This window comes from Rana temporaria, chromosome 1, assembly GCF_905171775.1.
Source record: "Rana temporaria chromosome 1, aRanTem1.1, whole genome shotgun sequence".
Classification (NCBI taxonomy): Eukaryota; Metazoa; Chordata; class Amphibia; order Anura; family Ranidae; genus Rana; species Rana temporaria.
The window spans coordinates 373,904,536-373,930,641 of record NC_053489.1 but is presented as its reverse complement, the minus strand read 5'-3'; the positions used below and the strand labels follow the sequence as shown (position 1 = coordinate 373,930,641).

At 45.6% G+C, this 26,106-nt stretch overlaps 2 protein-coding genes across 2 annotated transcripts in view; both read right to left on the bottom strand.

The window, feature by feature from the left end:
- The window catches only part of LOC120928674 (cactin-like), a 362,945-nt gene extending 348,504 nt beyond the window's left edge, over positions 1-14,441 (bottom strand). The window contains exons 1-5 of the mRNA XM_040339676.1: positions 14,160-14,441; positions 13,079-13,192; positions 7,000-7,103; positions 1,797-1,959; positions 1,590-1,704 (exon numbers count right to left, since the gene is read on the bottom strand). Of these exons, the coding sequence (XP_040195610.1) occupies positions 1,590-1,704; positions 1,797-1,959; positions 7,000-7,103; positions 13,079-13,192; positions 14,160-14,441 (778 nt within the window). The remainder of the gene's footprint in view (positions 1-1,589; positions 1,705-1,796; positions 1,960-6,999; positions 7,104-13,078; positions 13,193-14,159) is intronic.
- LOC120911110 (cactin-like) overlaps positions 1,877-26,106 on the bottom strand; it is a 232,583-nt gene continuing 208,353 nt past the window's right edge. The window contains exon 5 of the mRNA XM_040322514.1: positions 1,877-1,959. The gene's annotated coding sequence lies outside the window, so the exon portion shown is untranslated. The remainder of the gene's footprint in view (positions 1,960-26,106) is intronic.

The window sequence follows — 26,106 nt, the reverse complement described above, 5'->3', positions numbered from 1 at the left end:
CCCCATGTCTTCAAAGGCCAGATCTAGAGACCTGGGAGAAGGCAGCAACCAGCCTGGGGAACTTATTCCATACCGCAGAGGTGTCTTCCTTAAATGGAAAAAAGTCTCTCTCGGGTTTTGGACATTCTTTCCTTATGGAGTCTAAAATGACAGAATGAACCAGAAAAGTCTGAACCTTAGGCTCACCTAGACCTGCGTACATGTGGTAGTGCAGTGTTTTTTTTTTTTTCATCACTTAGGCAAAGGGTAACATGTATGGCTCCAAGAAGCCCATCAACTTCTTAAAGGGGCAATTAAAATTTACCCTCACCCCCCTCACGTCCCTCATCATCCCTCTTCTTAAACCATTATTGGAAGGAGTGGGGGGTTTCCTGGTAGAAGGACCTTCCGTATGATTATCTGGGACAGAAAGAGAAACCTCGAAAGATTTGTATGTGGCAGGCTGACTAGCCGTTGGATTGACCAACGAGTCATGGAATGACTGGATCATGGCATACAGCTCCTTTTCTACTAAGGCAAACAAGTCATCACAGACGGAAGTTGATTCCTCTTTGACTAAGGAAGCAATGCAAGTGCTGCATAGAGCTTTCTTCCTTTACTGGGGTGGTCCACAGTCTCCACCTGTGGACCACCCCAAGGTGCACTTTAAGAAAGGGTGCCCAACCAGGCCTCTGCCACCAGGGGGGAAAAGAGGACCGAAAACCCCAAGTAAGGGAACGGGCAGATTTAGGCTGCCCCCTACCTGGGCCTTGCTGGTGTCTGTGCCCTTCTCCACTGTTGCAGCGTCCTCCATATCGGGTGTACAGCGCCTCACTCGTGGCTTTACGCTCCGCTTCCGGACTCCCATAGTGCCAGCACCTAGCAACCGGAAATTATGCCGACCCGCCCTTTAGTGATGTCACTTCCGGCACGGCCGAGACTCTTCTCGGCCACCGTAAAATGGCGGTGCATGCGCAGCCGCCGCTAAGCCGTAGCAGAGCAGGCTGGCTGGATCCCACTGTGGCTCTCCCCGAGCACCAAAAGGGAAGAGGAGCGCCGGACGTCCCACTGCAGAAGCCTGGGTAAACCGGGAGGGCTGAGGTCCTTTAAAAAAAATAAAAAAATAAAGAAAAGAGGGGGGGAAAAATAAAAGAAAACCCTGTCCCTCAGGAGCAGCTAAGAGACCATGCCCCCCCCCCCCCCCCCAGATGTTTCCTCTGGGCCGGAGGAGACACAAAAACTGATGGATGGTAGGGAGGTGCCTCCCTTTAAAGATTTGGAGGAAAGATGTATTTCATGGGTTCCATCTTTCGGGTGCTGTCCTGAAAGATGTCTTGGGAAAATATGTTTTGGCTTTAAAGATATTAACTACTTGGCGTAAACAACTTCCCATTCAGGTAATGTCTTGGGGGGGGGGGGGGGATACAGGAATATAAACTTTTGCCGTACCTGTGTGCAAACAGGTGTCAACAAAGTCACAAGCCAGGACTCTAAGCTAGATTTGTTATGCTTTATTGAAAGGAGCTGTCTGAACTCCTAAAATAATATGCATTAAAAAAAAAAACAACATACTGTGGAATATAATATAAAACACTATTATTGCAGCTCACCAGGGCCTTTGCCAAAAGATTCCAGCTTTCGTAGTTTAGAGATTTCATCCTCTGTGATAATGGTCATATCTTTCCAAAAATCCACATTTTTTCCCTGCTCTAACTCCATGTAGATCTGGAAAACAATGGTAAAAGAAAATAACATAGGAGCAGTTTTTATAGATAACTATACAAAAAAATTAACATCTTGCCAAGAAAAGTACTTACTCGGATATCTTCTAGTAAGTCTTCAAGATCAGACACAGTAAGTCCAGTCAGGAAAGTGTATGGCTCATGCATTTCAACCGCTAAATCATCATCTTCTGCACTTATGTACTTTGCCAGGAGATCAATAGGCTTAGCACGACCATCCCGAATGCGGATTTTGGATCTATGGTATCGTTAAATAGGAAAAATCCAAAATTTTAATTGAAAGATGTGAATATAACTTGATTGGGCTATATCATTAAGTAATTCAGCCACCGATATTCTCCAGCCATTATAGCGATTGACTTTAAGGCACACTGGGGGCTCTGAGCGTTAGCGCCACTCGTTTTAGTGGTGCTTTTCGGCTGATTTTAACCCCCGCTAGAAACTGAAAAAAGAGGTTTAAAGCGCCCATGTTGTGGCACTTCCGAAGCGCTGCCCATTCATTTCAATGGACAGGGCAAAAGATGTCCCAAAAATGCTGCTTGCAGGACTTTTCCCAATGTCCCGCAAACACACCTCCCCTTCAGTATGAAGCCAGTCTAAGGTATATATTAAAAAAAAAAAACACTTAAAAAGGGGTTGTAAAGGTTTGTTTATTTTCTAAATAGGTTACTTTAAGCTAGTGCATTGTTGGTTCACTTACCTCTTTCCTTTGATTTCCTTTCTAAAGTTTTTTTCCTTTGTTTTCCTTGTCTGAATTTCTCACTTCCTGTTCCTCCTCAGTAAGGTGTTTAGTAAGCTGTTCTAAATGACTTTCCACCACTCGGATGATGGTGGAAAGCTTACTGAGGAGAAACCGGAAGTGAGAAATTCAAACAAAGAAAAAAAACATTTAGAAGGGAAATCAAAGGAAAAGGTAAGTGAACCAAAAATGCACTAGCTTAAAGGAACCAAACTTAGAAAATAAAATATGAACTTTGAGGCCGGGTTCACACTAGTCCAACAAACGCTCCGACATTGGGAGCTCATGTCGCATGACGTGTGAAAATCAATATTTCCTTATGAGAGCCGTCTTAACTGTTCCTACACAAGTCGGTCCAACTTTGATCCTACTTCAGCCCATTGAATATCATTGAAGTCGGACCAAAGTAGGATCCTTGTCCTTAGCATCCGACTTTTGACATCCGACATGTGATTACAGCAGCAGTAAAGGGAATTTATCTCACTCTGGGATTGTTTTGATTGGTCAAAGAACAAGTCAAACTATCACAAAGTCAGATCAAAGTAGTATCCTGTTCATGAAAGTCGGATGGGTGTAGGACCAATGTAGGACCGATGTTGCAGACCAAAGTAGGATGAAAGTCGTGTAGTATAGTGTGAACCCAGCCTTACAACCCCTTTAAACACTATGTCCAACTTAAAAAACAAAAAAAATAGCAGGAACACTCAAAAAACAAGGGTCTTAAATACATACTCGCAGAATTTTTAGTTGGCGAGGTTATATGGCTTTGCATTTATTAGGGATTTTGAACTCCAGAAAACATGAAATCCTTAGCACAGCCCCCTCTGCCCTTGGACAGCCTTCTCACTTTTATGGAGTGTCTAATTGCAGTCTTTGCTGGCCCAGCTTTTCCGCTCCTCCCCTCCCTTTCCTTCATAACATGTTATGTGTCCGCAAAGAAAAAATACTACAATGTGTCACTTAAAGTGGATGTAAACCCAAATCTATAATGCTATACATGCCGAATGTATGTACCCTTATGTTCAAAAAGTCCCCTCACCTGCCTGGAGCCACGCAATATTGCAGAATCTGTGGGCGTGTTATTTTCCGGCGCTCAGTGGGTGGAGTCGTGACGTTAGATGACTCCTCCGCCCACCACTACACTCCCACGGTTAGCCAGCATTGCGAGGACGAGCCTTGCGTCTGGCGTGCATGTGCAGGAGTGACAGAGTGCGTTCTGCACACGTGTATGTCCAGGGACAGTCGGGGATGATCGGTGCAGCAGGGACAGCTGTGAACACCACGATCCCCCATGCATGGTTTGACCCCTGACATGTCACCAACACCCCCAACAGGGCTGATAAAAATAAATTAAAAGAAAAAACACAACACCACCACAACCGCCCCCCATACCGACACAGTCCAGAGCCCCAAGACCACCGACCCCATTGACATCGTCCACTACCCCACTGACATCGTCCACTGACACGGACCACAGTGTTGCCAACCTACCAGATTGAAATTTACTGGCACGACACCCGAAATTTACTGGCGCAGCCACGTTTTTACTGGCATTCCACAAAAGTTACTAAATTACATTTTTAGGTACAAATTTCAGTATTAAGGCTACAAACAAGTACACTATAGCAATATGATTTAAGGTAGATATTAAGGTAAAAAAAAACATATTTTTGATATAATAAGAGCAAATTATTCACATCACCCCCTGCCTCCATCCCCCTCTGCCACCAGCACCCCCTGCCTTCATCCCCCTCTGCGGTGCCACAATCTCCCCCTGCCTCCAATCTCCCTCTGCCTTCAATCTCCCCCAGGCCCCCTGCCTCCAATCACCCCCCGTCTCCATCCCCACCCTCTGCAATGCCACCATCCCCCTCTGCGGTGCCACCAACACCCCCTGCCTCCAATCACCCACTGCTTCCATTGTCCCCTGCGGTGCCACCAACAAACCCTGTCTACATCCCCCACCCTCTGCGTTGCCACCATCCCCCTCTGTGGTGCCACCAACACCCCCTGCCTCCAACAACCCACTGCCTCCATCCCCCTCTGTGGTGCCACCACAGCCACCATCACCCCCTGCCTCCAATCTCCATGCGCAGTTTCAACCCGAACCAATTTCGGCTATTTTTACTGGCACATTTGCGCAACAACTGACATTTACGAACGGGGGGGGGGGGGGGGGAGTGCCTGTTTTTACGAACTGTCCGAAAAAATACGGACGGTTGGAAACACTGACCGACCACTACCCCAGTGACACCGACCATTGCCCTACTGACACCAACCACTGCCACATTCCCCACCCCCTTTCCCAAAAGCACTGTGAAAAAAATATATTTAAAAAATAAAACCCCACCCTCCCATCAATAGTACAAAAATAAATTGTAAACAAATAATTAACACATGTTTTATAAAAATAAAAATCCACTGGTCCCAAAAAACCTTTTGGGAAAAAAAATACATTAAATTGTAAAATAAAAAAATAAAAATATCTGACACTGTCCACTATCCGGACATCATCCTGCACGTACTACCCACCACTGTACACTCCACATTCCTGGGATTCGCACCACATTGCTGTTCAGATCACATGCAATGTCTGTGCGATGCGATTTCAGCCATACAACACTCACAAGTCCCTTTTTTGGTCCGCACCATAATCGCATGGGTGTTCACACCTATGCGAGCCAATTCATGTCCAAACTGTCAGTTTGCAGTGAGATAAGCGAGCTGAAATTGGGGTGTCATCACCATTGTATGACATTTCCCAGCAGTTCGCATATGGCAGTGTGAACTGCCGTGCAAGTTGGGTGCGATGTGGGAACCCACAGTGGATTCACAGGGTTACCGAATCGCACCAGTGTGAACTGAGCAGTCGGGTGACATTTGTAGGCTGTATGCTTTGAGGCTGGGTTCACACTGGTGCGATTTGGGAACCCTGCAAATCCACTGCGGGTTCACACATCGCACTCGACTCACACGGCAGTTCACACTGCCATATGCAAACTGCTGGGGAGTGCCATACAATGGTAATGACACCCCCATTTCAGCTCGCATATCGCACTGCGAACTGACAGGTCATGAATCAGATTGCACAGGTGTGAACACCTATGCGATTCTGGTGTGGACCAAAAAAGGGGTCCTGTGCATGTTTGGTCCAAATGCAGTGTGATATCAGCCATACTATCTGTATTTCTGAAATCGCACAGACATCACGTGATTTGCGCTGCGGTGCAAATCACTTGCGATCTCGCACAGTGCACTAATGTGAATCAGCCCTAAGCTCATTCAGCCTTACTGGGTGTAAGTATAAAAAGTGAGAAATCCACTCCTCCCCCACATAACACATCCTGGTAATATAAAGAAATGTTGCATCTGTGATCAGGTGACCTCAGACACACACTGCAATATAACAATAATAAGATGATCACTCAAGCTTCTACTCTGCCCAGCTCTGACCAAATTGATCTCCCCTAATCACTTGTCTATGTATATTCTGATGGCTGTTCACTGCAGCATACATTTCCTTGTCACACTGAACTGTGGATCACACTCCATATGATGAGAAACATCTAGTCAAAACCCAGTAAATGCAGCCAATCCTGGGAGAGCTGGATGGGAGTGGGGAGGAGGGGAGAGGAGAAGAGGGGGATGTGAATTGTGAACTTTTTACACAGGATGTGCATGTCTCCAGGCTAGTGCACAAGATATGCAAATAACCTGTCACTCGAAGCATGGGGGCAGAACAGGCTTTGGTTTTTTCTCTGCAAGTCTGTTTTATTTCACTGAATAAAAAGAGGATTGCTCAGAGCTGGATTAACTATGTGTGGCAAGACTGGGCACAAATGATAGAAAATCGTATTCTCTACTTGCGACATCCGGAAAACAATTTTTGGCTTACATCCACTTTAAGTTAAAGCGGGAGTTCACCCATTTATAAATTTTTTTTTTTTTCCCCTTAGATTCCTGCTCGTTCGGTCTAGGGGAATCGGCTATTTGTATTAAAATATGATCCGTACTTACCCGTTTTCGAGATGCATCTTCTTCCGTCGCTTCCGGGTATGGGTCTTCGGGAGCGGGCGTTCCTTCTTGATTGACAGTCTTCCGAGAGGCTTCCGACGGTCGCATCCATCGCGTCACTCGTAGCCGAAAGAAGCCGAACGTCGGTGCGGCTCTATACTGCGCCTGCGCACCGACGTTCGGCTTCTTTCGGAAAATCGTGACGCGATGGATGCGACCGTCGGAAGCCTCTCGGAAGACTGTCAATCAAGAAGGAATGCCCATTCCCGCAGCCCATACCCGGAAGCGACGGAGAGGATGCATCTCGTAAACGGGTAAGTACTGCTCATATTTTAAAACAAATAGCCGATTCCCCTAGACAAAACGAGCAGGAATCTAAGGCTAAAAAGTTCCCTCTAAGGGTGAACCCCCGCTTTAAAGCTGATGTGGCATAACATCATGGCAAAAAAGTCAAGTTAGGCTTACCGGTAACTTGTTTTCCATGAGACTTTCAGGACAGCACCTTGAGAGCGTGGCTCCACCCACTTGACAGGAAACACACCTCCACCAAACTTCTTAAAAGGGAGGCTGCTTCCACTTATCAGTAGTAGTAGTAGTAGTAGTAGTAGTAGAGAAACCTCCGGCCCAAGCTGGAACACATAATTAGAGTATGGTTAGTCACAGCATAATATTCAAAACATTTAAGGGCGGGTTGCTGCTGTCCTGAAAGACTCATGGAAAACAAGTTACCGGTATTCCTAACTTGACTTTTCCCTTATTGTCTTTCAGGACAGCACCTTGAGAGGATAACAGAGACTTACACACTTAGGGAGGGACCACAGCCTGCAAGACCTTTCTGCCAAAAGCCTGATCGCTTGCTGACAGAAGATCCAGTCTATAATGACGGACAAACGTAAGGTAACTTGACCACGTAGCCGCCTTGCAGATCTGATATGGGGTGGCACCAGCTATTTTTGCCCATGTAGTGGCCTGAGCTCTAGTAGAGTGTGCTTTAATTCCCAATGGGGGAGATGGCCCTGCTTGGGAGTAGGCTTCCAAAATAGCGGTTTTTAGCCATCTAGCAATTGACCTTTTAGACACTTGGTGGCCCTTCTTTTTTCCTGAAAAAAGTATGAACAAGGAGTCTGAAGATCGAAAATCCTTGGTCACTTCAAGGTAATGTAGTAAGGTTCTTCTCACATCCAACATGTGAAATTGGCGTTCCTTCTCCCCTGATGGATTAGAGCAGAAGTTTGGAATGACATTTCCTGCGCCCGATTGAGGGCTGATGCCACTTTTGGTAGAAAAGCTGGATCGGTCTTTAGTACAACCCTGTCCGTGTATACGGATAGGAAGGGTTTCTTTATTGACAGGGTGTGCAGTTCGCCGATTCTTCTGGCTGTTGTAATTGCCACTAGGAACACCGTCTTGAGAGTAAGGTACTTTAGAGAAATGTCTTGTAACGGTTCAAAGGGTTCTTTAGATAATGACTGAAGAACCACTGACAAATCCCAACTGGGGAAGTGTCACACAGGAGCTGGTTTAGACCTAGAAAGTGCCGTGAAAAATCTTGACACCAATGGCTCCGAGGATATAGGTCTTTCCAGAAAAACACCCAATGCGGCTGTCTGCACTTTAAGTGTACTGACTGATAAGCCCTTTGTTGCTCCATTCTGAAGGAATTCCAAAACTGACACTAGATTTTTCACCACTCTATTGGACGAGTGACACCAGGAGTTGTAGACCTTCCAGTATTTAGCATAGATCTTCCTGGTAACCAGTTTTCTACTGGAAAGTAAGGTAGTCACAAGTGGTCGAGACAGACTTTTTCGTCTCATTAACTGCCTCTCAGATACCACGCCGTGAGGCTTAGACAGGCCACCTCCGGATGGCATATCGGACCCTGTAGAAGCAAGTCCTGCTGGAGCGGCAGCGCCAAGGCGGCCTGACTGCCATTCGAAGAATGGTGGTAAACCAGGCCCTTTTTGGCCAGAATGGAGTAATTAGAATTACTTCCACCTTCTCCTTCTGGATCTTCCTCAGTACCAACGGGATTAGTTGAAACGGAGGGAAGGCGTAAGCCAGCTGGAATTTCCAAGGCTGTATTAACGCATCTGTTCCTGTCGGAAGCTGCGTATTTTCTTCTGACGCAAATCGGTCTATTTGTGGTTGGCCCCAGGCTCGGGTGATCAAAGTGAAGACATCCAGATTTAGGGTCCATTCTGCTTCCTGAATCAGTTTTCTGCTTAGAAAATCCGCCACTATATTTAAAGTGCATTTGAAGTGGACCGCTGATAAGGACAGCAAATGATTTTCTGCCCAGTTTAGGATGTCTGAGGCGAGAAGCTGAAGTGACTTGCTTCTTGTGCCTCCTTGCCTGTTTAGGCTATGGTAGTGGCATTGTCCGAGAAGACTTGAACATGGGCACCTTGAAGGTCCTGTGGAGAAGGCATCCAAAGCCAAGGCTACTGCCCTTATTTCTCTCCAATTGGAGGACTTTTCTGCTTCTGACCGTGACCAAACACCCTGAGCATAGTTCTGACCAAGGTGTGCCCCCCATCCCCATAGGCTGGCGTCTGTCGTTACCACTCTTTCTATTGGGAATGACCATAACAGGCCTGCTGAAAAGTTTGCCTGACTTCATCACCACAGCGACCGTTTTACCCTGGTGGGGATTTTTACCTTTGCCTCCAGAGATTCTGTCCTGTGATCCCACATTTTCAGAAGGAAACTCTGAAGCGGTCTGAAGTGAAGCCTTGAAAGGGTGCAAAATCCACGCCAAACAAAATATTAAATTCAAAATTACAAATCAGAAAAGGCTGCTCCTCATAAAACAATACTGAATTGTGAACATTGAAGGTGAAAGATAGAGGGCGCTAAACCACACACAAATTATTGTGATTTAAAAATTACCACATATAGTGTACACAATAACAAATAGAAAAACTACAAATAAAATCAATAAATTTGCAGACAACTCTGCAACATGAGAGAACACAATCACTTAAATCACTGTGTTAAGGAGAAAAAAATATATATATATTATTCCCAATAATGTGCATAAATTTGCAGATGGCTCTGCAACATGAGTATACACAAACACTAGAGTTCACTGTGTTAAGGAAACATAGTCCCAATATTGTGCATAGAAAACAATGAAATCTTCTTAATTTGCCGTGATCTTCCTAAATGAAGAGAAGTAAAGAGTGCCACCACCACACTTGTATCTTCTTTTACACCCAAGGTGTGTTAATTAAATGCTCTTACCAGAACTTGTTGACCACTTTAATTAAAAAGATAGTCACACAGACTTGAGCAGGATTGTGCCTGCACACATGATGACATGGAAGAAATAAATACACCACAGCTCCAGGTGTTCCAATTGGGGTAAATATGCAAAAAAGAACCAGGAAAATCCAATAGCGTAATAAAGTTTTATAAAATATGACAATAAAAAACAGGGAAAGCCAAATGGCCTCTTACTTTAAAAAGGTGCCTACCCGGCACTGAGGCTGCAGACTTGTTACCGCCAAACCGCGGTTCAAAAATCGGTTCGGGGAGTAAGATGCCACCGCCGTAGCTCTACCACGAGAGCCTTGCTGACAGCTCACAGGACGGGAGGACGTCACGTGACCAGGACCGCCTCCGACGTATGTTTCGTTGGATGAACGTCTTCAGGGGGGCATGCCTGGTCACTGAAGGATCATGGTATATTTAGTCAAGTATGACTACTCATTGGTCCAAATAGGGAAGACTAATTCTAAAGCCAGCCTCGGTACCGTTTAGGATATAACTCTGCAGATACAGCATACAGGGTCACATAAAAGACATGAGTAGATCATCACATCTACCATAATGTTAAACAAGTAGAACATTTAAAAAAGACAATACTTAAACGGCTGCCATGAAAAGTAAAATTAAAAAAGTAAAATTAAAAAGCAACCACTCTCGCATCCCTCCGGACGTGCATCACAGTTTTCTATGGAGAGCATAGGTTGCACGAGACAAAAGTTATAAGGGGACATACCAGTGGATAAGGTATATTCACACACATCATTTTATATCTAATCGGATTCATTATATAACACATTGGGCTAGTATAGAAATCCTAGCACTAAAAAAGGAGGGAACAAAAAGACGGCCTCCCTTGATGCCCACTGGATGTGCATACCAATCTCAGACAATTGATAATAAAAAAACCCGCAGCAAGGGCATGCACCAAAGTCAGAAAATGAGCGGACATCAGCCCATAATCAGCTCCAAACAATGCCCCGGGGCCAGCCTATACCCAAAATTTGTAATAAAACAATAATAATGAACGTTAAAAAAAGCAACTCCATGGCTTACATTTTAAAATTATCCAATAGGAATGATGGATATGAAGGTTCCTTTTCTTGGGCCTGATCTGAAGGGCTACAGGTCAATCATTGGCTAAAAAGCAATTCAGATCTAGCTCAATGTTAAGACCTGATGGTTGCATAGTCCGTAGTCTATGAACCCACTTAATTTCGATGACCCAATTTAAATCCAATGTAACAGGAGAATCCTTCAAGATCAAGCCGCTTATTACATGTGGATCTGACCATGTTACCTACGTCGTTGAGTGTCATTGCTCATTACAGTACGTAGGGAGAACCACACGTCAGTTAAAGATCAGAATCAATGAACATCTAGCCAATATAAAAAAAAAAAAAGAGTTTCCCTAGCCATAGTGTATCGAGACATTTCGCTAGCCATCATGGGAGTGATCCTAGCCTTTGTACATTCTATGGCATTGACAAAATTACTAGACACTGGCGGGGGACGCATATGACCCGTAGTGTCTCCCAAAACGAAATGAAGTGGGTCCATAGACTACGGACTATGCAACCATCAGGTCTTAACATTGAGCTAGATCTGAATTGCTTTTTAGCCAATGATTGACCTGTAGCCCTTCAGATCAGGCCCAAGAAAAATAACCTTCATATCCATCATTCCTATTGGATAATTTTAAAATGTAAGAGATGGAGTTGCTTTTTTTAACATTCATTATTATTGTTTTATTACAAATTTTGGGTATAGGCTGGCCCCGGGGCATTGTTTGGAGCTGATTATGGGCTGATGTCCGCTCATTTTCTGACTTTGGTGCATGCCCTTGCTGCGTTTTTTTTTTATTATCAATTGTCTGAGATTGGTATGCACATCCAGAGGGAATCAAGGGAGGTCGTCTTTTTGTTCCCTCCTTTTTTAGTGCTAGGATTTCTATACTAGCCCAATTTGTTATCGTTTTATATCTAATCTGATTCATTATATGTGTGTGAATATAGCTTATCCACTGGTATGTTCCCTTATAACTTTTGTCTCGTGCAACCTATGCTCTCCATAGAAAACTGTGATGCACGTCCGGAGGGATGCGAGAGTGGTTGCTTTTTAATTTTACTTTTTTAATTTTACTTTTCATGGCAGCCGTTTAAGTATTGTATTTTTTACATTTTCTACTGGTTTAACATTATGGTAGATGTGATGATCTACTCATGTCTTTTATGTGACCCTGTATGCTGTATCTGCGGAGTTATATCCCAAACGGTACCGAGGCTGGCTTTAGAATTAGTCTTACCTATTTGGACCAATGAGTAGTCATACTTGACTACATATACCATGATCCTTCAGTGACCAGGCACGCCCCCCTGAAGACGTTCATCCAACGAAACATACATTGGAGGCGGTCCTGGTCACGTGACGTCCTCCCGTCCTGTGAGCTGTCAGCAAGGATCTCGTGGTGGAGCTACGGCGGTGGCATCTTACTCCCTGAACCGATTTTTGAACCGCGGATTGGCGGTAACAAGTCTGCAGCCTCAGTGCCGGGTAGGCACCTTTTAAAGTAAGAGGCCATTTGGCTTTCCCTGTTTTTTATTGTCATATTTTATTAAACTTTATTACGCTATTGGATTTTCCTGGTTCTTTTTTGCATATTTACCCCAATTGGAACGCCTGGAGCTGAGGTGTATTTATTTCTTCCATGTCATCATGTGTGCAGGCACAATGCTGCTCAAGTCTGTGTGACTATCTTTTTAATTAAAGTGGTCAACAAGTTCTGGTAAGAGCATTTAATTGACAACACACCTTGTGTATAAAAAAAGATACAAGTGTGGTGGTGGCACTCTTTACTTCTCTTCATTTAGGAAGATCACGGCAAATTAAGAAGATTTCATTGTTTTCTATGCACAATATTGGGACTATTTTTCCTTAACACAGTGAACTCTAGTGTTTGTGTTTACTCATGTTGCAGAGCCATCTGCAAATTTATGCACATTATTGGGAATAATATAATTTTTTTTTCTCCTTAACACAGTGATTTAAGTGATTGTGTTCACTCATGTTGCAGAGTTGTCTGCAAAGTTATTGATTTTATTTGTAGTTTTTCTATTCGTTATGGTATACACTCTATGTGGTAATTTTAAATCACAATAATGAAGTGAAGCCTTGCCCACTGCACCGCTGGCATAGATGAGGTAAGGGTTCCCAGAGCTGACATGTCTAACTGATAGCTCTTGGTTTGTCTGTAAGGAGGCTACGACCCCTAGCATCTTTAGTTTTTTTGTCTTCTGGGAGACCAACTTTTTGCTCCACTGAGCTTATAGGATACCCCAGAAATTGTACTTCTTGGGTTGGGTTGAAATAATATTTTTCCATATTTATGATCCAGCCCAATGCTTCTAGATGACTGCGAGCTCTTTCGAGATCCTCCAACAATTTCTCCCTGGAGGGGGCAAAGAAGAGTAGGTCGTCCAGGTATGGAATTACTGCTACCCCCTGTAGGCGAAGGGGAAGGAGGGCTTCTGCCATGACCTTTGTAAATATTCTCGGAGCCGAGGAAAGGCGGAAGGGGAGGGCTTTGAATTGGAGATACACGACCTCTTTTCCCATTTTTACCGCCAACCTTAGAATTTTTGGGGATTGGGGGGCTATGGGGATATGCAGATAGGCATCTCGCAGGTCGATTGATGCCATAAAGCAATCCTTTGTCAAAAGATTTTTGACCGTGAAGATTGAGTCCATACATAATTTTTTGTATAGGACCGATCTGTTCAATGGCTTCAGGTTGAGAATGAGTCTGAAACTTCCAGACAGCTTTTTTTATCATGAATACATGGGAATAAAACCCCTGATAAAGCTCCCCCTCTGGTACTAGAGTTACAACCCCCTGGTTCATCAGATACTTCAAAAGGTTGTTCACTGCTAGGGATTTGACTATATCTCTTGGTAGATTTGTCAATAGATACCTCTCTGGGGGAGGGTCCGAGAACTCTATTCTGTAACCTTGAGACAGCATAGAGAGAATATACTGATTCTGTGTTATGCTTGCCCAAAAAGGGAGAAATTTTGAAGTCTTCCCCCTACATGCAACCGGTTGTCATTGTGTTTTGTTGGTTGCCGCAGGAGGATGGAAAAGGACATTACTTTTGCCTTTTCCCTTCTGCCCTGACCAACCTTTCTTCCTCTGAGGCTTACTTTGTTGTTGAGCCTTTTGGAGGACGAAAAAACTTTCTGCCTAACTGATTTTTCTTTTTGACAGGGAAAGATTTTTTTCTTGTCTGCAGTCCTGTCGAGCACTGCATCTAAAATCGGGCCCAAACAATAAATCCCCCTGAAAAGGGTACTCCACACAGCTTGTTTTTAGATGCTGTGTCCCCTGGCCAGGTCTTTAACCACAACGCCCTCCTAACTGAATTAGTAAGGGCCGTGGACCTTGCTGTCATTCTGATAGATTCTGCAGATGCATCTGAGACATAGGCTACAGCAGCTGACAGGGTTGAAAAGGAGTCTAGGATTTCTTGCTTTGGCGAATCAGCCATTATATGAGCCTTAATTTGGGTCAGACAATACTCCATGTTTCTGGAGACGCAAGTAGTTGCCATTGCTGGCTTAAGGTTGCCCATGATGGATTGCCAAGCCCTTTTTAATTGCTGATCCATCCTCTTATCCATGGGGTCTTTCAGAATCCCCATGTCCTCAAATGCTAAATCAGAAGATCTTGAGACTTGAGAAAAGGCTGCATCAAATTTTGGAACTTTATTCCATGGAGCTGCTGGGTCTTCATCAAAAGGAAACCTTCTTTTGTGTGCTTTAGCAAAGAAAGGTTACTTTTCAGGATCAGTCCATTCTTTCTTGATTGCTTCAGAAATTATAGTATGGACTGGAAAGGTACGTATTTTGGGCTCACTGAGTCCTGCATACCTCCTGTCGTGTAAAGATAATGCTTTACGTTCCTCCTCTAATCCCAAAAGCTCTCCTCTAATCCTAAAAGCTGTCCATGCAACTACTTGTTCCAAAGACAATTTTTATTTTGAAGACACATTCTCCAGTTCATCTTCCTCCTCTTGATTCTTGGGAATGTGAGGAGGAAGGACCTTCCTGGTTCAGAGGACTCTCTTCTGCCTCCACTACAGGAACTAACAGGGAGTCTTGTGAGGTAGAGGATTGTCTCACGGATGGTTTTGTGAGTGAGGATTTAAACGACTTAATCGTAGCATCCAATACTTTAACAGATGTGATTATGTCGCTGCAAGCAGCAGACGCTTCCTCTTTCACTAATAAGTCAATACATGACTGACAACGTTTTTCACCAGCCTTCAGAAAGTTTGGACTTGCATGAAGGGCATTTATTTTTATTTCCGGGTTCAGAGCTCTTGGCCTGATGAGGAAAAAAGAAAAAAAAAAAAGGAATTAAAGACAAACGATCCATATGAGTCAGCCTGAAAAACCATCAAGATGCTCACCACAGGTGCACAATGAGAGATCCTTTACACTCACGTGCCCAAACAGGCCCCCGCCACCAGGGGGGGGGGGGGGGGACACTCACACCCCCCTAAGGGAAAAGAGAGCTAGAGAGAGACCCCATAGTAAATGAGAGTAGAACCTCAGGTCTACACCTTACCTGAGTCTTGCTGGTGCCAGTGCCTGTTCCACTCGCTGCGGATCCTGCGTCCATGCTGAGGCAGCAGCGTGATGCTGGTGACCAAACTGCCGGTTCCGAACTCCACTAGTGCCGCTGCACCGGACCAGAACCAGCTAACAAGGCACCAGATCTGTTCCTCCCTCAGCGCTTCCTGGTGGAAATGACGTCCATCCCCCGCGCCTGCTCGTAGGATGCCACCCCTTCCAGTTACCTCACTTCCGGGGGAAGCAGCCTGACTGACCTTCCCAAGATGGCGGCGGCGTTTGGCTGCTTGGACATGAAAAAAGATGTCCGCGCCTCTACCTTGCCAAGGAGCAGTATCCCGGAGCAGTCCTGGCTCACTGAGCACCGATGAGGGAGAAGGAGCCCATGCACAAGGCACTCTCTAACCAGTGAATGGGAGAAACAGACTCTCTGAGGTAAGGAAAAAACAGGTGGAGTAGGGAGATAAAATCTCTGTGGAGAGCTCCTAACCCCCACATGTGTTCCCGCCGGAGGAAACACAAAAACTGATAAGTGGAAGGAGCCTCCCTTTTAAGAAGTTTGGTGGAGGTGTTTCCTGTCAAGTGGATGGAGCCACGCTCTCAAGGTGCTGTCCTGAAAGACGATAAGGGAAATATGATTTTTTGTACTCACCATAAAATCCTTTTCTCCGAGTTCATGGATGGACACAGCCTTAATCTTGACAAAGTGGGTATTAGCCTTCATTCAGGAGTGACTAGGCAGAAATTTATAGTAAGTGTTAAACACATCACACACCATAAAGTACCGCCCAGGGGGCGGTCCCTCTGGGTATAACCCATTTCCCTGCATCTCGCAGCTCAGTTCGCCAAAAATCAGTACAAAACGCAAGGATGGAAGTACAATGTTTTAATTGAGATGGAAGGCTGAAACAACCTTAGGAAGAAAAGAAGGCTGCAGATGCAGCACCACCTTATCCTTGTGGAAGACCAGATAGGGAGCCTTGCATCACAGGGCTGCCAGCTCAGAAACCCGTCTGAAGCAACAGCAACCAAAAAGACCACTTTCTGAAAAAGTGTCAACAATGGAATCTCCCTAATGTTTTCAAATGGTGGTTTCTGAAGCACTGATAGGACCAGGATCAGGTCCCACAGAGGTAGTGGAGGACGGACCGTAGGAGCCACATGCTGAACCACCTGCACAAAACGTACTCACTGGAGAGTGAGCCGCCAGGGGTCGTTGAAAAAAAAAAAAAAAAAAAAAAGACAGTCAGGGCAGAAATCTGCCCCCCTTTTTTTTTGCAAATATTTTTATTTGGATTTCCAACTTACAGATAGGAAGGGTAAACACAACCCCAGAACAGTAGTCAATATGCAGTATACCAGAGCATTACAACAGAAACAAACAAAGGTGATGACTTATACCGTAGCAATCAAAAGAAAAAAGAAAATAGCAACAGAAAAAGCAAAAGTAGAACCCTCAGGAGTAGAAGCATGAAGCAAATACCCAAAACTAAATGTCATACAGTATGTATCGGCCTAACCACATCCATAGCCAGTATAGCTACGGGACTTAATGGCTGTAGGTATAGGATAGTCATGGAAGTCAAGGAGCTCCAAAAAGCCCTGGTCGCAATTAGTGTTCAAGAAGTAGAGGGGTCAGATAGATCAGAGACCTTAAGGTGGCCCAATGAGTTGGTAAGGTCTCTTTTCAAGTACCAGTCGGTATAGCGAAATGGTCGCATGACATCTTGTAAGACTGTCCGAGGTAATGTGGCCACAATATTAGGTACGCCATCTCGCAAAAAAGCGGGAAGTAGAGCGAAAGTTTAGCGTAATCGTGTCCAGCCTCTCCAAGTAAAAGAGTGAAAGCATGGACCCTTTCACTGCTTCCAGCGAGGGTGGTGTTGGTGAAATCCAATGGGACATAATAGTCCTGCGAGCTACTAGGAGGCAGAGATGAGCCCATTGCGGAATATTGAGGGGCGCCAGTGCCGTTGTAGAGGATGCTGGTGGCGTGTAGTCAAACAAGCATAATAACCGATCCTTCGGGATCTTAGTAGTATGGACTGTGCATATGTGGGTCATGACAGAGTCCCAGAATTTGGAGATGGCTGTACAGTCCCAAAGACGGTGTATCAACGTGGGGCGAGGCTGGGAGCACCAGGAGCACTGCGCTTGAGTCGGGTCCGCTTTATTGAATCAAAATGGGAAATACGCTCTGTGTATAATCTTAAATTGTGTTTCACGCCATGTTTCCGATATAGTTAGGTTTGCGAACATGTCTGTATCCCTCAAGGATTTTTTCGGGTAGATCATCATCGTCAAATAGGGTGGACCATTTTCGGAACGGTGCAAGGTGATATTTCTCCGTTTGGTGTTGAATAAGGTAGGAGTAAAGACTGGAGATGGAATAGTCGTTTCTCTTTAGTACAACATCAATGAAGGACTGCTGGAAAGGATCAGAGTTCGGTCCATGACAAGACCTCAGATAATCAATTAGTTGATGGTAAAAGAAGGAGTGCGACGGTGGTAAAGAGAATTCACTCGACAGGGCCCCGAAGGACTTAAACTTAGCAGGTTCACCATGATAGACAGAAGTTATTTTCGTTAGCCCTTTGATTTGCCAGTGGTCAAAAGCTTTGTGAAGAGTGGACGGAAGAAACATAGGGTTGCCCTGGATTGGTAGATAGCGTGAGATACTGGATGGAAGGCCCAACAATTTCCGTACCTCCCTCCAAGCGATGACTGTATCTCTAATAAGTATACTTGACTTGAGGTGGGAAGGTAGAGCATTAGGATTGGAGTGAAGGATGGCTGAAAGGGTATGTGGGGCAGTCAGAGCACCCTCAAGTAGGATATTGCAATATTTCGACTTTCCACTCAGCCAGTCCATGCCCTGTCTAAGTAAGCATGAAAGATTATAAAACCGAATATTGGGTAGACCCGCCCCACCCTCAGACTTTGGGAGGCATAGTTTTTGCAGCGCAATACGCGGCTTTTTGCGGGACCATATAAAAGTGGATGGAGCCCTATGGATTTTTTGCACATCAGAGTGTTTCAATAATAAAGGTATGGTCTGCATCGGATAAAGCAGGCGTGCAAATGACACCATTTTAAAAAGGTGACATCTCCCAAAGAGTGAAAGGGGGAGGGCCGCCCATGCTTCTAGCTCCTTGATAATTTTTGCAATTAATGGAGGGTAATTAAGTACATACAAAGAAGATGGGTCACGGCCTATGCGGATGCCTAGGTATGTAATGTGTTGAGTTGCCATAGTAAACGGAGATAGAGGTCTCCATCTAGCAGATAATCGTGGGTTGAGTGCCAGAATTTCGCTTTTGTCAAAATTTATACGAAAGCCAGAGCATAGTCGGAAGGCCGCAAAGTGATCTCGGAGTCTGTCAAAGTCTGCACGGGGGTCGGTGGAGAACAGAAGTATGTCATCGGCAAATATGGCAGAGCGAAGAACTTGGTTACCCACGGGGACGCCACTGATCCCTTCATGGGAGTTGAGTAATCTCGACAGGGGTTCAATGGCAAAATTAAAAAGTAGGGGGGGGGCAGGGGGCATCCCTGCCTTGTCCCTTTTGTTAGGGGTATCGAGTTCGAGACAAAATCAGGGGTAACAAGACGCGCAGTTGGTGATGCGTACATTTGTTGCAAAAATCGCATGATCGGGCCCGAAAAAACGAACCGTTCCATTACTTTGAACAGCCAAGACAGACTAACGTTGTCAAAGGCTTTTTCGGCATCTAACGAAATAATAGCGACGTCGTGATCGGGGTGCGTTTTAGCGTATTCCAGTGCCAGCAAAACCTTACGGATGTTTAGAGTCGCCAAGCGTCCCGGGACAAAGCCAGATTGAGTGTAGCAAAGAAGGGAGCAGCGGAGCCAAGCGTGACGCAATAATTTTGGAAAGAATTTTGACGTCCACGTTAATTAGGGAAATTGGGCGGTAGGAGCCCAGCAATAAGGGATCCTTCCCCTTCTTAGAAAGCAGTTTGATGTGCGCCTGCGCACCGGTAGGAAGGTAGGGGCCCCCCTCCCACATGGCTGCATATACCCGTTGTAAGGTGTCCGGAACAAAGTCCTTAGTCAATTAAAAAAATTCAGCTGTGTAGCCGTCTGGGCCTGGGGCCTTAGCAGATGCCATGTTTTTGATTGTGCGCCGGATATCATCAGAGGTGATAGGGGCATTAAGCTCCTCTAGTTGTGCAAGTTTAAGCTTGGGCAGACGGATCTTAGCCAGGAGAGCTTCCGCAGCAACATTGTCCGTCTGGTCAGCTGCATAGAGTTTTGTGTAGTAATCTTCAAGCAAGTTACTAATTTCAGCAGGCGAGGTGACCAGAGAGCCAGTCGCATCTTTCAGGGAGGAAATATGGGTGGGTCTTCTTGGCCCCGAGCACAGCTTGGCCAGTAACTTGCCTGCTTTGTTGCCGTATCTGTGATAATGCAGATTAACGTATGACATTTTAGCAGCTTCTTGCTGTTCCGCCCAAAGGTCAAACGTACGCTTAGCCTGACTCCACTCTTGTATATTATTAGGGGTGCGAGTTAGAGTTAGGCGTTCGTGTGTCAAACGTAGAGCTTCACTCGCCCGTTCGTATTGCTGCCTGGCATGTCTTTTAAATTGGGTGGTATATGAGATGATCTTCCCTCTCAGGAAAGCTTTGACAGCTTCCCAAAAGAGGTTTGGATTGGTGATGTGTTCCCCGTTAGTTAAGGTGTATTCGTTCCACGCTTCACAAAGCATGTGGCCAAAGTCATCATTGTCAGCTAGATATGAAGGAAATCGCCATGTGGGCGAGGGGGAAGAGGGTTTAGCCTGTGCCATATGTATAATAATGGGGCTGTGATCCGAAATTCTGGCATCCACTATCTCCGAATCGCACAAAGTAGTTGTTAATGCAGGGGAGGCAAAAAAGTAGTCGATGCGGGAAAAAGAGTTGTGCGGGGGTGAAAAGAAGGTATACTCCTGATCCGTCGGGTGCATCAGACGCCACAAATCTACATACCGCATGGAGGAAATAGATCACGCTAGTAGAGTCGAGTCAGACATCAGGGGGGGGGGAATCGCGCAGTCCGCGGGCAACTTTACTCGTGCGGTCGGCCAGTGTGGACATGACAGAGTTGAAGTCTCCTCCTACCAGGTGAAGGGTTTCAGGGGCAGTAAGTATCCATCGCACCATATCCTGGAAAAAGGAGGCGTTAGGGGCATAAATATTGGTGATGGCAACATGTTTGGTTCCTAAAGTCAAGTGTAAAGTCAGCTTGCGGCCTGTCGAGTCTGCTCTGACCTCCCTAAGAGTGTGTCGCAAATTCTTGTGCAGCAAGATAGCCACTCCAGCCTTACGGCCTATAGCCGGTGAGGCATATACCGAGCCTACCCATAGTTTACGGAGACGTGTTAGGTCGTTCGCGGACAGGTGTGTCTCCTGTAACAGAGCCACATCCGCCCGGAGACGCTTCAAATGCCTAAGGATGGACATACGTTTGCATGGAGAACGAAGCCCCTTAACATTCCATGAGACAAACCTTAGGTGACTCCCACTGGCTGACGAGGCCATTTCTGAGGTAAAACTATATAGTGAGGCGGGGGCTTGCCAAGAAGCACCCCTGTAGGCAGGGCATCTTCAGCATGAGAGTCACCAAAGTGTTTCAGGTCTCCCGAGGGTAGAAACGCAATACAGATAGGTATAAACAGTAAACAGTCATCATAAGTACCTAAAAAAAAAATAACAGAGCAACATTCAGTTGTACAGAACACCCATCATGTTTTATCCAAAAGTTTAGAATGCAGCGGAGGTGCGTTGGAACGGTCACCCTACCGATTTCGTCGCAATGAGGACTTCAACTGGGGCGACGAAACCGGTAGGGTGACCTTTCCAACGCACCTCCGCTGCATTCTAAACTTTTTGGAACACTCCTCACACCTATCCAAAGGTGGGAGTTTGCTGCTATATTTTTAATTCTTTCATTTTGCGGTTTTGTGATTGATTTTTCCGGTTTGCTGTTTTTTCATCACGTGTGGCTGTGTTAGCCTCTTTTATGATTTTATTTGCATTCCCATCACGTATTGTGAATTTTGGAATTTTTTTACACTATTAAATATAATAGTTTTACACCATGAGGAGCACCTCTATTTTTTCTTCTTCCGCATGTGTTTTGAGCTATTACTGACAGAGAGACGTCTGTTACAACACAACCTTTGAACAACCAAGTCATTCTTGAACATAAAAGTGAGGACTCCTGGATCCAGACAATCGGTCTGTACAAGCCTTGATGACCCTCCCACCGTACGGTGAGTTGAGGGTCCAACTGCTCTGGTAAGAGTACCCACTCATTCATTTATTTATTGATTTATCTCTGAAAATTGTCTGGTTGAGGATATCTGCTCCACTCCACAATTGGAAGAATATATAGATACCTCTACTTCACATTCCTCACAAGGACTTGATGTGTGTGTGTCATTCTCAAAGGCACTTTTTATTCCTCAGCACGGGATTTATTTTGCAGGACTGTGTCCACTATTAATGTTGATTTCACACCATTATTGTTTTTGTTTTTGAATAAGGAATTGCAATGTTTTAAGTTTGGAAGCAAGTTGCACGAGTGTCACACATTTAAGCTTGGGATTCATGTATGTTGATACATCATACATTTGCTGAATAGGAGCTGTTTTGTATCCTCTCACATACTTGTTGAGTAAGAGCTGACTTATCTACTCACCACCTAATTTTTATTATTGCTAGTGTGCATTTTTTTGGAGCATTGATACTAGTGGCCTTTTGGCACAAAGGGCTTTGGGTCCCATAACATTGGACTCAATAATATACGTAGGTGCCCACACAAGGTACCTGGTATATTTACCTATCATTATCTATATGTTCAATATTCACCTCACATGGTTGCACACTTTACACTAATTCCAAAACTGGTGAAAGATTGTCCATCACTGGATTGTCTTTCTTCTTTTTTGGTACTTTAGAGATCCCTTTCTTAGGGTTCCCTTTCTCTTCCTTTGTTGGGCGCTACATTTTTAGTCACTTACCTTTCACGAAGCATCCTCTTTGTTATGTTGGCAGCCTAGATTCACGTCATTCTTTTGGATTGCGCAATATTATATACACTTATAGTTTTTGTAGCTGGGTTAAACGGCCGGGTTTGAGAGGAGCGCGGCGGGAGCTGAGGGAATCTACCTCTTCCTCATGTGGCGCCGGAACCGGAAGTCTAGAAATCTGCCCCTTAAAATCGTACTTAAGGCAAGCTTTTGGTCCACCCCCCGCTGTAAGAACAGCAGGACTCTGGAAACCAAATAGGTATGCAGCTTCCACCTCATTTCCTCACAAATGGATATATAGGCCTTCCAAGTGCGATAGTAAACCTTTCTAGAGGACGACTTCCGAGCACTTCTCATGGTAGATATCACCAAATCAGACAGGCACCGGTCTCTTAATACCTGACTCTCAATAGCCATGCCGTTAAAGCCAGCGACTGTAAAGCAGGGTGGCATATGGGACCTTGCAACAGCAGGTCCTCTCAGCAGTAGACGCCAAGGGACGTCTGCTACTAGACGCACTAGGTTGGCGTACCAAGGATGCCAAGGCCAATACGGAGCAATTAGAATCATTGGAATTCCCTCTGCCTCCACTCTGCGAAGCAGATGAGGAAGGAGCTACAGGGGAGGAAAGGCATAGATTAGCCGATACTGACTCCACAGTGCCACCAACGCATCTGTCGCGTCTGCCCATGGAACTGTTGACCTGGCCACAAACCTCAATACCTTCCGATTGAGTCAAAAAGCCAGGAGATCTACGTCCGGCTCGCCCCATCTTTGGCAAAGGAGCTGAAACACATCCGGGTGCAGAGACCATTCTCCTTGGTCCAGCATCTGGGCGACTCAGGTAGTCGCCTGACAGTTTTCCACGCCCGGAAAGTATACGGCCGACAGGGTCGGTACGTTCCTTTCTGCCCACCTCAGGGTGCGGGCGACCTCCGACGCTGCAGCCAAGCTTCTTGTTCATCATTGGTTGTCCGACTGGATTTTGACTGGGCGCCCCTGTAGCCTTTGAGACCACTTGGAGAGGCAGAGCCAGATCGCCCGAAGTTCCAGGACATTGATCGGCAGGCGAGATTCCTCCGGAGTCCAGCGACCCTAAGCCGACTGAAAACCCTAGACCCCCCCCCCCCCCCCCAACCGGCAAGGCTGGCGTCCGTCATGATCACCATCCAGTGAAAAGGAAGAACGATTTCCCGGACAGAAGTGCCGGTGATGTCAGCCACCAAACAAGGGAGGTCCCGACTAGGTGGCTCACCCGGATTTGACAATCTAGGGACGATTGGGCACTTGTCCCATCTGGACAGAATTTCCTTCTGCAACACTCGAGTGTGAAATTGAGCATACGATACCACCTCGAAGGAGGCTACATGAGACCCAGGACTTGCTTGCAAAGCGGAGTGATGACCATCTTTGGGATGTCAGCAGCCGCACCGCAGCCTGAAGGGTCTGCAACTTTTCCCCAGGGAGAAAAACTTTTGCCTCCGAGGAGTCCAGAATCAACCCCAGATACACTAGGCGTTGAGTTGGCACCAATACTGACTTCTGAGTGTTCAGCACTCAACCAAAGTCTGTGAGGGTCTGACAGGTTATAGACACACTAACCTTTAATACTGAGCTTGAAGTGGCCCTCAGAAGATCGTCCAAGTAGCCCACGATAGCGATGCCGTGCTATCTTAGTAGGGCCAGAATTGGGGCGAGCACCTTGGTGCCGATGCCAGGCCAAAGGGGAGAGCCACAAATTGGTAGTGGTCTTCCCTGACCACAAAGTGCAGACATCTCTGATGCTTGTTGCATATGGGAACATGCAAGTATGTGTCCTTGATGTCCAAGGACGCCAGAAAATCGACTCCATCCAGAATCTCTGTGCCAATTGAGGGCCCTGAGATCCAGGATTGGACGAACCCTTTCCTTCTTTGGTACTTTGAACAGATATGATCAATTACGGTTTCTGAATTTAAGACCTTTCTGGGCCTATCCCTGGACATAGGCATAGTAAAATTAGTAAATTTATGGTCATATTGGTTCATTGACCCAATTTAGCATATGCCCCTCTTCTCTGCCTCCATGGGCACGATACGAGCAGATCTTGCGGTTCATGCGCAAACGACAATGTACTCTGTCGTCCTCGTGGAGACCCTGGATACGATCGGCTCTACAAAATTTGGCCCCTCGTAAACCACTTCAACAAACGTTTTGGAGCCTTGTTTACTCCTGATCAAGTTGTCTGCGTTGATGAGTCCCTAATTAAGGACGGACTGGATCCTTCCTTAAATTCCAGGAAGAGATAGTCAGAGCCCTCCTGTTTCCAGACGGTGCTTCACTTCACTATTCCAATCCAAATGCAGTAAGCTGGCTGCACGAGAGGCATTTCCCGTATGTCCTCCCTAGTACCCCTACCCAACGAGCCCCCCCAAAGAAAATGTCATCTCTGTAGAAAGCACGGATATAGGTGTGACACCCGCTGTTTTTGTCCCTCCTGTCCTGACAATCCTGGTCTGTGCATTGGTGAATGTTTTGAACGCTACCACACACTAGTGCAGTTTTAGCGTAGGGTACAGCACTGCACAGAATAGGACACACTTTCACAGGGTCTCCCAAGAAATTTACAGTTACAAATAAAAGTGTAACAAAAATATATTATATATATAAAAAAAAAAAAAAAAAAAAGTTGTCGTTTTATTGTTCTCGCTCTCCATTGTTTTTTTTTTTGTTTTACTGTATTCTATTCTGCAATATTTTATTGTTATGTTTATCATGTTGCTTTTCAGGTATGTCATTTTTTTATACTTTGTTTACTGTGTTTTATTCAGAATTATTAATTTTGTCAGAAAGGAATGTGTCTTTAACTACTTAAGTACCGCCGCCAGTACATATACGTCGGCAGAATGGCACGTACAGGCACATCCACGTACCTGTACGTCCCTGCCTTTCCGCCGGTGGGAGGTCCGATCAGACCCCCCCGCTACTGGAGGTGGTCCGTTTGGCTGTGGGAGCGATCCGGGATGAGGGGGTGGCCATTGGTTTCTGGCCAGCCCCTCGCGATCGCTCACAGCAAATCATCAGCTTCCCCTGCCTGTGTAATGTAAACACAGGCAGGAGGAAGTGATGTCACTCTCCATGAGGCGGTCTTTTTGAACACAGCCACTGTGCCATCAATTGTCACCACTGTGCCATGCCATAAAACGCAGCCACTGTGCCATGCCATCAAACACAGCCACTGTGCCAATTGTCGCTACTGTGCCCATTGTCCGCTGGCTCTGATAGGCACTTCCACACAGCCAACCAGCTGTCGTTATTCAGGTGGCCGGCACTCATTATCCGGCCATCTGAATAGTGTCGGCGGCAGCGGCGAAAATACATAGATTCAATTTCAGTGGCTGTGCGAGAGCCAGAGGGGGGCGGCGCTCTGGCGCCCTCTATGGACGAACTACCCCTGGCTAGTGATAATACACACACACACCACACACACACACACACACAACACACACAGTTGTGACTGACAATATAATGATACAATGTGGCCATATAAGTGAATAATTAAAAAAATAAATAGGATTTTTTCGTACTCACCGTAAAATCCTTTTCTCTGTCCATGGACGGACACAGCCTTCTCAAGTCTTGACAGTGGGGTTATGTTCCTGTTCACAGGAGAGGACAAGGCAGAAACATGTTAAAGTAACATGTATTTAATT